At 39.7% G+C, this 12,450-nt stretch overlaps 3 protein-coding genes across 3 annotated transcripts; 2 read left to right on the forward strand and 1 right to left on the reverse strand.

Annotated features, from left to right (window-relative positions):
* Nucleotides 1–300: 300 nt before the first annotated feature.
* LOC116195244 (peptidyl-prolyl cis-trans isomerase FKBP12) lies at nt 301–2,249 on the forward strand. The gene is made up of 5 exons (XM_031524255.1): nt 301–522; nt 1,118–1,151; nt 1,269–1,330; nt 1,569–1,621; nt 1,915–2,249. The coding sequence occupies exons 1-5, from the start codon at nt 435–437 to the stop codon at nt 2,014–2,016; spliced, it is 339 nt and encodes a 112-aa protein (XP_031380115.1). The 5' UTR covers nt 301–434; the 3' UTR covers nt 2,017–2,249.
* LOC116195243 lies at nt 2,061–4,666 on the reverse strand. The gene is made up of 3 exons (XM_031524254.1): nt 3,939–4,666; nt 3,149–3,853; nt 2,061–3,024 (listed from the first exon to the last, which is right to left on the reverse strand). The coding sequence occupies exons 1-3, from the start codon at nt 4,581–4,583 to the stop codon at nt 2,623–2,625; spliced, it is 1,752 nt and encodes a 583-aa protein (XP_031380114.1). The 5' UTR covers nt 4,584–4,666; the 3' UTR covers nt 2,061–2,622.
* A 4,923-nt stretch (nt 4,667–9,589) lies between these two features.
* LOC116194757 lies at nt 9,590–11,137 on the forward strand. The gene is made up of 5 exons (XM_031523646.1): nt 9,590–9,957; nt 10,087–10,170; nt 10,263–10,348; nt 10,463–10,668; nt 10,806–11,137. The coding sequence occupies exons 1-5, from the start codon at nt 9,698–9,700 to the stop codon at nt 10,899–10,901; spliced, it is 732 nt and encodes a 243-aa protein (XP_031379506.1). The 5' UTR covers nt 9,590–9,697; the 3' UTR covers nt 10,902–11,137.
* Nucleotides 11,138–12,450: the final 1,313 nt, after the last annotated feature.

A 12,450-nucleotide genomic window follows, 5' to 3' on the forward strand; every position in this document is an offset into this window, starting at 1 on the left:
TTCTGTGTTCGTTTTTGGGCAATTACAGTGGCGGGGAAACAGAAAAGGTCTTACCTTTTTACTAGGAGCCGTGGATGTTCCATAACAAATCCATCTTGCAGTACATACTGGGCCTTATGTCGGATCTTATCTTATGTTAAGAAAAATGGTGATGGATGGATAGACGACAAACCAGATGGACACAACTGGGCCTTCGCAGTATGGATTCTGATGGAAGATGGGCCGAGCTGCATGGAAGAGAAGAACCGGGAAACGAAGGAAAGTGGCCGACAAGACAAAGCCGCTTTCTTGCGGACAGATATATCTGGCAACATCTAGAAACCTATACGTGGAAGGAGGACTGAAGGTGAAGAATATATCCCGGCAACATCTAGAAACCTAGACGTGGACGGACGAGGAAGGACAGAAGGTGAGGATTGCCCAGACAGTGAGAAATGGGAGTAGAACGAGAAGTTGTGAGGCCTGGTACCGGCCCCAGGCCAACTCCAGGCCAGACCGTCGCCGTTCACTGCACTGGCTATGGTTAGCTCTTTGTCTCTTGCTTTTCTTGATCAGCTCAATCCTTATTATTCCCATATTATGCCTTGAGCGATGTTGAAATTTCTTCATGCTATGATAAGGGATAGTTCTTTAATCTTCACATCGCGGAAACCATTTTAATGGGGATGTGAGATTTTGAGCTCGTGAACTTCTTCAAGTATGTATTTGGGGCATTGATTCTGCTCTCTGTGACGGGGTTTGTGCTGGCAATGCTTCTGACATCTTTGTGGGAAAGAACTTGCGATGCTTTGTTGGGCTTGTCAGAGTGGCGTTCTTGCAATTTTTAGTCATATATGAATCTCTTTGATGTTTTGTTCCGTTAATTCCCCCCTGAAAGATTATATCTGGGTCTAGTCTGACCTGATATGTGGCCGTGATTCGGCATGTGAAGTGGACGTGCTGATGAGAACCGATGATTTCTGAGGAAAAGTGAAATTTTCCAAAGTTGGTCAAATCATAATTTGCTTAAGTACGAGTCTTAAAAACACACTTGAACTTAGACACTAGATTGCATAGAAATGTTATTGACAATCTCTGAGGCATACAACTGTGATTAATTAGTCGTGTTCTTATGCAGGGAAAAATGGTGATCTCTCTCAGAAGTTCTGGAGGTAATGCAATCCTCCATCTTTCCCCTTCTTTTTCATCCCTTTCTTTCGGCATTTTTCCAGCTGATGTTGGTTTGCCATTTCATTTTCATTGATACTGGCGTACTGTTTGCATTACAGTACAAAGGATCCTGGGCAGAAGCCATTTGCATTCAAAATTGGCCAAGGTTCTGTTATAAAAGGTAATTAATTGCCGTCTCCAGGATCACCTTTGGCGTTTATACATTTCATACTTGTGTTTCTAGCTGGATGCAACTTTAGAATTGGGCGCACAGATTAATGAGCAGCTGTGATCTTTATTATTAGTATGCATCGATATAGAAGATTCAATTTCTGAATAAGTCAGGCTGGAGTGTTCCTACAATTATACCTTTTGGATGGGATATCTTTTTAAAGATTGTTTGTTTTGTCTGTTTGTAGGATGGGATGAAGGAGTGCTGCAAATGCAGGTGGGAGAGGTTGCTCTCCTTCGGGTAATTCTCTTTTTCTTTCTTGTCTGTATTCGGGCCTCGCAATGCTTTTAGAATCACACGTTAACTCCCCCAATCAGAAGCCACCCGATTCTAATTCCACTAAAATCAAGCAGCACTGATTTTGACCAGAGCTAGACAGTTCAGATTCTATGCCACTTTTGCCATGAGCAGATCTGGTTCTCAGCTTCACTTCCGTAAACCATTTTGTCTCCTCCGAAGTGAAAAAAAACATTGAAATTCTCTTGGGACCTACTTAGAGATAGCCCTAATGATATATTTCGGTGTTTTTACAGTGCTCTCCTGATTATGCCTATGGAGCTGGTGGATTCCCAGCATGGGGGATTCAACCCAACTCGGTCTTGGTGTTTGAGATTGAAGTCCTTGGCGCCCAGTGATCCCTCTCTATGACTTTACTGAAACTACCAATAAAAGTGTCTTCTTGTCGCAAGGCACTCTAGTAGCCTAATGCCTCTGCTTAGTGGATATATAGAGATGTTATATTTGTCCTCTTGATGAGGATGTAAGGGTGTCTTTAGACTGTTTCAGTATATTGCTCGAAAACATCTGATATCAGACCAGCTGTTGGAGTGATGATAATGAAATATATTGAGGATTAATCACTGTTTTATTGGCTTGATCTATACTGTTCCTGATCAAAACATTGTAGTAATGAACTAACTTGACGGCATGTGAAAATTCAGTAGACATTTTCCCAGTAAATTACAGTGCTAACAACCTTGAGCTGATGGCATCTCTTCTATCTTCAAAAGTTACAACTATCTTGCTGATGGGAACTTGGCCGAACAGATTGCTTTGGTCATTCCCGACCATTTGCTTTGCAGTATCATGCGTTGTCAATTAAACTAAATTGCCGGCAGGAGACCTTTCTGGATTTTTGATGTAAAGAGAAAACAGTGAAAGAGGTGTTTTCCTGAGTTCTTGTGATGCGGGCCAAGTGCAATTGTGATCGTCGTAATTTTGTGCAGTTTTGTTTGAACTCGTCATGGTCTGCAAGTGCACGAACCAGAAGATGGGCTGCTAGAGTTGTTCTTGAGAGCCTCTTCGGTCTTCCTTGCCTTCGCTTGGGCGAGGACTGTTCGGGCCCATTCAGAGAAGTGGGTCTCATTATGCCCAATCAATCCGCTCTTGTATGTGCTCATGCAGCGCCGGTCATTCTCAGGGTAAGTGCAGTGCTCCCCGTCAGGGTCACGCCATGCACCCATGTGCCTCATCCCGGACCAGCTGGCTATCCAGTGGTAGACATACTGGCCCACGCCAGCAAGCTGGAGCCAGCCCTTGGGAAAGAACTCCATCACGCTGCTGTTGCGGTCCATCAGGAACATGTTTGTCAGCTGTGCACCGTGGGGCGAGACTAGGATATCTGTCAAGCTCATCAACTTTACCTGCATGGCGATGATTTTCGTTGTCACTATGCTGGAGGTTCGGTCGGGATTATCGAAAGTAGCATTTTCCGGAAATGTCAACAAAATGATGGAATTAAATTGAAGCAGATACTGACTGACTCACCTGTTCACAGAAGCTGAGGTTGTTGGAATGAGCTACCATCAAGCGACATCCTTCGACCTTTGCACACTCCCTTTGAAAGATCTTAATCACTGCCGTTTCGTTCCTAAATGACCTTGGACCGGTCCTCATGTACATGGTCATCCCGATATCCAAGACTCCTGGATGGCTTTCGTTTCCCAGTCCAAAGTCTCGGACAGGACCTAACCCGCAGTATGCTCTGGCCTTGCACCTCATCAGATCGTAAGCCTCCATCCTCCTCTGCCTCGACATCCCACCCTCGTTGTGCCTCATCACCACTGCCTTCTCGAAGCACACTGGGGTCGAGTCATCCTCCAGCCCATCGAAGACCTCTATGTAGGGCGGCTGATCAAAGGTCGCCTGCGTCACATTCCTCAGCCATGGTCCCATCCCGGACCGGAGCTCCCCCCAGTGGTAGAGCACCCACCTGTCAGGGCTGGGCTGGCACCGGTTCATCTGGTGCCATGCCACAAAGGGAAAAATAGCTGATAAGCCGTGCCAGATGTTATCGTAGTTGTAGTGGTTGTACGACACAAACGTGAGGCCCGGCATGTAGGTGGCGTTGTAGGGCAGGGTCTCAGGCCATGCTAGTGCATATGAGTTCCATGACCCGTCGTGGTTGTCTCGTCCCTTGAGGCACAACACCCTCCCAAGGGACAAATCTGAGGGGAACTGTTGATACTGTACCTGTTACATTATAGTGCGTAGCAGATCAATGTCAAGATTCTGTCTGAAATCATATCAAAGACATGGCACTTGACTAGGTTAGAACCTCTTCTTCCTCGTGTGTGTCATACATCGAGCTCATGAACCACGTGTGGCCTACGAGGGCCTTGTCTGCATAACGGAGGTCCTTGAGTGGGAGGAAAGTGACCGAATGACGGAGCTTCTCTTTCATGGCCTTGAGCTCGAGCCTGTCCCTGATGGCCTGGACGCTGTCCTTGCTGTCATTAGATTTGCCAAGGCAGGCGGGGGTGCTGTTGACGAGCTTCTGCCACTGGAGGGAGAGGGATGTCCACGGCAGCGGAGACGTAGGCGACCGGAGGGAAGAGGGCGGGACTTTGAGGTTCTGGATGTTGAAGAGGATGAAGAGGATGGCACATGCAGTAAGTAGGCAGAGGGAGAGCATGGGGGAGTAGTGAGAGCACGTGACGCCGGCGGCAGCTCGATGATTGGACTTGGAGGCAGAGGAGTGAGCCCGGACGGCAGTTCGGGTGGCGGGCCGGTCTAGGTCCAGTGGTGCCTTGGCCATGATGGATTGGGGGAAGAGAGGATGCTGTGGGTGCTGAGATATCAGGAAATTTGTTCTGGGGAGGTGGAAGCAAGGAAAATGTGTTAAGGAAAGATGATTTATATGAGATATGACTTTTTGCATTGTGACGGTTTCACATGACAGAAGACAAAAGCTTTTAGGCATAGATTCATTCTTCTAGTCCACAAATTTCTTGTGTTATGTCGAGTCCCAAAATCTTATTATTTAGCACAAAGTATCCATTTACTTTAGTTTATCGAATCGATCATTTTGTTATGCCTAGTTGTTTGCATCCGGATGATGAATTCTTTGATAGACAGCGTGCAATACGGGGTCGAATTTATCGTTATATCATAGCTGGGCCGATCAAATTTTAGGTTATGATCCACTTTGAATCATGAGGATCACCTCCGAATTGGATGAGAGTCCACCATCAGTGTGGTTGATGCCAGCGTTGGTCTTCGGTGGACATTCAATAATAATATATATGGTCAAATGTTTACCCATAAACAAACCAAATTTGACTTCAAAAGAGAAAATTTAGGCATGTGAGAACTTATTATGTCCTCGATTTTTTCTTCTAAGCCAACCCTCGTAGACCCATCACCGTGTTTATTAGAATTTCTAAGATAAATTGGCACGGTTCTGTCTCTTTAATTTGTAATTTGTTGTCTCATTTTTTATCACAGTGCTAACATAACAATGCGAATCTGTAAATTTTAACATAGTTTTTTTTTTCCCTTTTTTCGGGCTCAATTAATTTAAAAGTCTTTCAGATTTATTAATGAAAATCTCAAAGAATATAAATTGAGAAACTCATAAATTACAAATAAATAAATAACTCATGAATTTGAGTGACTTGCAGGTCACTTGTTCCCGAAGCCTCCATTCATGGCGAAACTCATGAAGCTGAGATGTGAAGCTTCGTGACAGACCGTTCTAATTACCAGCTGGATGGTAGTTTTCGACATAGAACCTTAAGCATTTGTATCTCATGTATTCTTTTTCCACGAATTAGATGTTTGATACAGTCACAGTTCATCGAACATATCAAGAAATAAGTAACTCAATTAGCTAATAGTTTGAGGCCGTGCCAGAGGTTTCATTTCAAAACGTCTTGAATTTGAGCCATTTTCGAGCTATGTATTCGATGGATCGCCACCAGATAAAAAATATTTTGGTTGATATATATCTGCATAAAGTTATCTCATATTTTTCAGGGTGCGACACTTGTTATACGGAATTTCAATCGGTCCTGATTAATCCATGCTTGAGTCGAGTCGGCCAACTTAAGGAGTAAAACATCTACCAATCGAAGATTTTCTCTATATTCACAAGAGTCGAACTCAAGACCTTGTTGATCGAATCCAAAACTTTGTTGAAGAGAAATAAGTACTGAAACCGCCTGAGTCAACCATAAACACATCTCACTTATCTTTAGTTTCTCTCATCAGTGACTTGTGGATGAAGTAATTTATTAACGGGCTTTGTGCATTGGGATCTAAACAGACAACTTTTGTTTTCAAGTCTAAGCAAAAGAGACTCTATATCTAATCAGAAACAGATATCTAAAATCTGCCTTGCAACTTAGGTAAAGGGAAGACCCTGAATTCGATGATGCTTTCGGCCGCAGGACTCTGAATCTAGCTAGGGGGCAACATTTTTTCCACCACTGCTTCGCCTAGCAGTCCGGCGGAAGTCCACCTGCGGGTGACTTTCTGCCGATGTCGAAGCTGTTAGGATGCGGTATGCAATCTAACAAGATCGTAGGTTAGGAGCAACTAGTTGCCTCACGATGCTCCAAAAGCGGATCACTTACTAGTTTAATAAGGTAATAATCCAACTCTCAACAAGTTAACTTCTTTTAAGATTACAGTAGCGTATAATAATTCACCAAAATCCTCTTGTCTTGATAAAAACTATACCACACTCTCAATCGAGGCCATATGTATGTAGATGGTGTTCAAGGTACTAACTCAATGTCTCAAAACTCGACTCGAACGGATGATTCATCTAATGAAGCACCTAAAATTAATTGTGTGTAATGTAATCTCTTTTCTATTTTTTTAACGAAGAGAGAAGCGTATATTAACTAATCAAAAGCATCCGGATAGTCTCGGATACAATTAGTGAGTTGGGAATTAGAAACACCAGCAACAACCTAAGGGTCATGATCACAACTAAGTAAGACACGTGTATAGGAGACACCCGCAACGCCTGCTAACAAAAGATTAGCAATTTGTATCGGGATATCGTAATATATACATAATATTTAATAACAAATAACAAGCGGATATACTTGCCATATATGTAGTTAGAGATAGTAGGAGATATAGATAATGTGATATATTCAATATGATTTAGTTACCTAATCTGGAGTGTCAATATGAACTCATAATGATATGTCATGCTGAACCGGATCGGGCCAATTTTCTGGTTCCTAACGGTGGAGAAACTTGAAGTTGTTGAATCTCCAGAGGAGAGTCTTGCAATCCGAGAGACGTGGCATTAGTGTAAGATTATCTCACAATGATCCCCGTCAGGGCCGGGATTAGCTTAGCAATAAGAATACGATTGCTTGATGATTTCCATCCGAAAGATTGCAAGGAATTTCCCTGTAACTCCCACAACTGAGGCATATAGAGCCTAATTTTGCTTGATAATTCGAGAGGTCGAATATTTTCGTATGATGCTCGAAAGCGGACTCGTGATGTCACCTATTATTATTATTATTATTATTATTATATATGAAAGTAAGATACGCGATGGTCCCGGTCAGATGACCTCCGAATGCTCCGTTTCTGAATAAAATTTTCTCGGTTTTTTTAGTTTTTACAATTTGAAATTATCTTTTATTATAAAATTAACAACAAAATCTTTCGAAATAATTTTCGATTATAATATCCCATTTAAAAAAGACCAATAATATCAAAAATCTTTTGGATACTATAGTTATCTCTAATTGAAGGCAATATGAATTTTCTAAATGGAATTCTTTTAGGTTTTTATTTTTTTATTTTTGTACTTATTTTTAGTAAAAATTTTAAAAGATATCTCATCATAAAATCTGATATCTTGATGTCTTTAATTTTTATAATTTATATAACATAATGTATTTGAAATAAATAAAAAGATTTTATTATATATAAATGTTATTTAATAATCTAAAATTTTATAAATGAAAATTAATATTTGATCACATATCCGTTTTTGAATGGAATTTTCTCAATTTTTTTAATTTTTTAAAATTTTAAATGATATTTTATTATAAAATTAACTACAATATTTTCTGGAATAATTTTCAATTATAATATCCCATTTACAAAAGACTGAGAACATCACAAAATCTTTTGAATACTATGGTTATCTCTAATTGAAGGCAATATAACTTTTTTGAATGGAATTTTTTTTGTTTTTTTATTTTCGGAATTATTTTTACTAAAAAATATTTTTTAAAGATATGTCATCATAAAATCCGATTTCTTGATGTCTTTATTTTTATAATTTATATAATATAATGTATTTAAAATAAATGAGACGATTTTATTATATATATAAATATAGATATTATTTAATAATCTTGAATTTTTTAAAATAAAATTAATATTTCATCACATAAATATTAATATCAAAATAAGTATATATTAGCATATATATTCTGAACGAAGTTTTTTAGGATTTTTTATTTTTTTAAAAAAAATATCTCATCATAAAACCTGATTTCTTGATTTCTTTAACTTTTATAATTTATATAACGGGAATGTATTTAAAATAAATGAGAAAATTTTATTAATAATATAGATATTATTTAATGATCTTGAATTTTTAAATAAAAAGTAACAATTCATCACATTAATATTAACATCAAAATAAGTTATATTAGTATATATTCATACATAATATATGGTTACGAGTACAACCTTTAATATATGTATAGAAAGAAAAAGTATATATAAATCATATGTTGTTATAGATATCTATTTTTAAAAATAGATTATATAATATTTTATAGATATATAAATAATGTTTACTTTTCAAAACAAATTAGATCTGTTCACTAGAAAAAGGAAAATAAATCAGACTATGTTTTATCCAATTACATACGATAGTTATAAGTAGAAATTATCATACACAACTAAAAGGGAGCCCCTGAAAAAGTATGTCTATCCGTAAATGAAAGTTAATTGATTAAATTTTTTCATCTCTTTAAAGGTATTATTAGTCCTGAACATGAAGGTGGTTGTTTATTTTATTCTTCCTATTTCACTTATGATTCTCCAATGAGTTTTTCTTTTTAATTTTTTATTATATATATATATATTTTAGGTTGGTAGAAATATTATGTGCAATACACATGCTCCACGGCTAGTAATTGTATAAATGAAAAGAAAAAGGGCAGGATAAAAGGAAATGGATATATGAAAAGAAGGCCCACGAACAAATTGATTAGACGATCAGCTTCACACAATGGGCTTGGGCCCATTACCAGGCCCATTATGTAGTCCCACAAATTCTCCGTAGTTTTGCTCACTGTGCAGTCTCACCAAGCAAATAAAGCATGCAAGGGAGAGATCCACAAGCAACCAACAATGAAGGGATAGCTTTGAAGTCTTGTGAGCTTTTAGCTTGCAAGGAACATTCAAGCCCACCCCTGCATTTGAGAGATTTAAGATTGAGTAATTTAAGCCCCAAGTAATCGTATTTCCTCATAACCGATCTAATCCGAATTCATGTAAAACACGTCGTGAACTATTTAATTCACATGCACATTTGATGGATAATGTATAGTTTGGACAATATACACGAGTGCCGGTGCAATGGTTGCTCAAGGCTAGCTAATTAGGGAAAATCACCAGGCTCATATTCGTCGTGATCAAATGCTCAGAATAACACGTACAATATCAATTAGCTATAAGGCTAGATGTCGTAGATGTTCTGCGCAACGCAATTTGACTAATTAGTTATGGGATTAGCTAGACTTGACAATGGATAATTACTAATTATTACTAGATTACCAGAATAGCTCATTCCTTGTCGTGCTTGCTTTTGCTTGATGTAAGCTACACGTACCCTTCACGATGAATATCATCCTATTACTTGGCTTGTCAATGCTTCCTTTTCCCTTAACTGCAACAGCAAGAAGGATAAGCTGTTCATGTTAATATATGTGGGCGCGCGTGTGTGTATGTATATGTATATGTATATAACATCAAAATTGAGAAAAAAAAATCGTTACATTTTGCCCATTTCATTTTGATTTTCTCATCTGATCTTAAGCAATGGAGAAATTGCTCAAACTCAAAGTCAACATTTTCTCGGGTTCGAGCTGGTCAGCTTTCAACCTAAGAATCCTAGCTCAGCTCTTCGGTCAATATAGATCACAAGCTTCACCCGTTATTACTTCGAGTCAAACAGATTACCTCGCTAATGTTCTGGTGATGAAGTTCGAGCACGGATCATCCAGGTTGGTTCCTCAGGGGCTCCAGATTGTTCGGGCCAGCAGCGGACTGGCTGGAAAAAGAGCTGAACATTCAAACAGGTAACTTTGCTATATACTGGATCTTATAAAGCATGTACATGCTCTCGCTCGTGTTCGATAAGCTATATATAAATGTTCGTATGATCTTCTTGATCCTATTTCTTCTTTGATATATGTTCTTATCATCAGGGAAATCGATGATGAGAAGAAGGACGAGATGCTACCGCAAGCGCCATATCCTCCTAATAAGTCCGGCTTCGGCTTTCCGTCCTGGTAATAAACCAAAGTTCCCAACACAACACACCTTTGTCCTCCATAAAATTACCAAGGGCAAGTTGAAGAACGTACGTATATGATTAGTGCAGGGCAAGGTGGTTGATGGGCTCTCTGTTGACCATCTTGCTGCCATTTTTGAAGCTCAAATGGGGGACTAAACTACAGAGGATCGAAGGTCTATTAATTATCTAGCACGATATTGCCTTAGAAATGAAATTTTGTTAGGAATTGATCCATTTCGAACTCGGCAATTATAGAAAAATTAAGTGATCTCTTAAAGCTTGATTAGGAGAGGCGGAAGTGGTGATGGAAGAAGTGGAGAAGGTGGCAGAGGTGGTGAAGAAGGTGGCTACCGTGGCCGAGAAGGTCTCTGAGGAGGTGGCTGAGGGTATTTCCTCGGACAACAGCAAGCTGAAGGAGGCGGCTGTGTGGGTCGAGAGAGTATCGAAGGCAACTGCTCATGATGCCCAATTGACCCAAGACATCATTCATAAGGTATAATTTACTGATTTACAAACAATACTTTGAATAATGCTCCTTAAGTATGCTCACAAGGACTGTATACGATATACTTAGCTGATATATATTCCGATTGACGCTGATCATCGCGAGAACTTAATCACCAAATCCAGGTTGATGCGTTGGAGCATGACATGAATGATTTCGAGACAGTGGTTGAGCCCATTATTGGAAAGATCATTGAAGGAGGACCCAAAGGAAAGCAATAGAAGTTGGCATAATCAGTAATGTGCATCGACCAATTCATCAACAATGCAACGACTTTGTATTAATTTTAATTTGCGAATATATTATTAGGAAATAATATCGTATATTATTGGCGAGTAGAACACGCTTGGAAAACACATTCAATGTGATCGTGTATACATTGGTGTCTTTCGATATTTCCTTGTAATCTTACAATTATATAATGATATCAAGGTGACCCTATTTGAGTCCTTCATCACCTCCATCAAGAACGATGATAATGGATTGGGTACCTCTGCCATTTGCTTTCACATATATTCGGCACATCCAAATGTCTCTATCCCACATTTCTCGTTCATCAATACAATGACATAAGAAACCAATCAACCAAGCAAATATGGCATAGTATATAATTAGGATACAATTGAATCGATGACTTAGAACTCGAACGCGACTCTCACATGATCAAAACTGCAACAAGAACCCCCGACAGTGAGAGACTCGGATGCAGTGAACCGGTTGAAAACAGCGCTGTTATCCTCAGGGGAAGTACCCGGCGCTCCTTCTAAAGACGAGGTAGGCAATGCTGAAGGAGACAGTGGCTGTGGAGGAGGGGCAGGCTGGGAGCTGAAGGATGAAGGAGAGGGGGACTTGGCAGACTGCGATGGAGCCGTCGCAGAGACCGGTGGTGGGGTGATAGCTGGAAATATTGGAGTTGGCGCGGAGACTGGTGGCGGGATAGTGACCGGATGAGTATTCTGATGAGTATTCTTCAACCGAGACTGTGCAATCACCTAAGGTCCTAAACTGATTGCTACTTTGCATGGATCAAAAGCTCATACCTTCACCTGATAATTTAGAGATTTCGAACCCAATTTTCATGGTGGAATTATATGTGCACATTTATGTAGTTTTTATTTCCATTTTCTCGTATTAGACCTATGGACCTTCTTTGTACATAATAGGGAGGGGGAAAAGAGAACTCAACTTGGATTATATGCAGCAGGTCTCTCCCGAGTCCTGACCTTGGCAGTGATATCGAGGACAACCACCCTCTAGCTATGCACAATGCTGGCAAGTTTGTTCATAAATGATTTATGAAAGTTCAGATACTAGCTAGAATATGCATGTGATCTCAGGTTGAGACGGCCTGTTCTTGAGGTGAACCCCGATGTTGTTCGATTACACTTTACTGATCGTGCTCACTATGCACCGCACCATGCTGTGGTGAAGGATTTGATAAGTGAGCTGCTGTTGCAAGACCACAATCAACAAGTGACTTATAACAATCGAAAAGGGAATACTTGCGCTGATTGATTGGCGCGACTGCTTGAATTACCACTGATAACTCACTTCTATGATTTTTCTACCTACAGATCTTGGACTGCTGTTGTTCGACAATATTGTTGGCTAACTCCCGTCTTTGTATTTCTTAATTTTCTTTCGATCTCTGGTCATGTCTCGTTTCTCCACCAAAGAAAAGAGACATTCTCCTAACAGATCATAATTGATTTTCTAATAAGACTAACGGGCTTAGAGGGCCTTGCTTATCAGGACAGCATGACCCTCCGG

Source organism: Punica granatum, chromosome 2 (genome assembly GCF_007655135.1).
Source record: "Punica granatum isolate Tunisia-2019 chromosome 2, ASM765513v2, whole genome shotgun sequence".
Classification (NCBI taxonomy): domain Eukaryota; kingdom Viridiplantae; phylum Streptophyta; class Magnoliopsida; order Myrtales; family Lythraceae; genus Punica; species Punica granatum.

Excerpts from the sequence above, each read along its gene's own strand:
- LOC116195243 (XM_031524254.1), bottom strand. The coding sequence starts at position 4,583 with ATGCCTAAAAGCTTTTGTCTTCTGTCATGTGAAACCGTCACAATGCAA. Across the intron at positions 3,854-3,938 it reads ACACACACGAGGAAGAAGAG|GTACAGTATCAACAGTTCCC; the intron begins GTTCTAACCTAG and ends ATAATGTAACAG. Across the intron at positions 3,025-3,148 it reads ACCTCAGCTTCTGTGAACAG|GTAAAGTTGATGAGCTTGAC; the intron begins GTGAGTCAGTCA and ends ATCGCCATGCAG.
- LOC116194757 (XM_031523646.1), top strand. The coding sequence starts at position 9,698 with ATGGAGAAATTGCTCAAACTCAAAGTCAACATTTTCTCGGGTTCGAGC. Across the intron at positions 10,171-10,262 it reads GGCTTCGGCTTTCCGTCCTG|GGCAAGGTGGTTGATGGGCT; the intron begins GTAATAAACCAA and ends TGATTAGTGCAG. Across the intron at positions 10,349-10,462 it reads TAAACTACAGAGGATCGAAG|GAGAGGCGGAAGTGGTGATG; the intron begins GTCTATTAATTA and ends AAGCTTGATTAG.
- LOC116195244 (XM_031524255.1), top strand. The coding sequence starts at position 435 with ATGGGAGTAGAACGAGAAGTTGTGAGGCCTGGTACCGGCCCCAGGCCA. Across the intron at positions 1,152-1,268 it reads CTCTCTCAGAAGTTCTGGAG|TACAAAGGATCCTGGGCAGA; the intron begins GTAATGCAATCC and ends TTTGCATTACAG. Across the intron at positions 1,331-1,568 it reads CCAAGGTTCTGTTATAAAAG|GATGGGATGAAGGAGTGCTG; the intron begins GTAATTAATTGC and ends GTCTGTTTGTAG.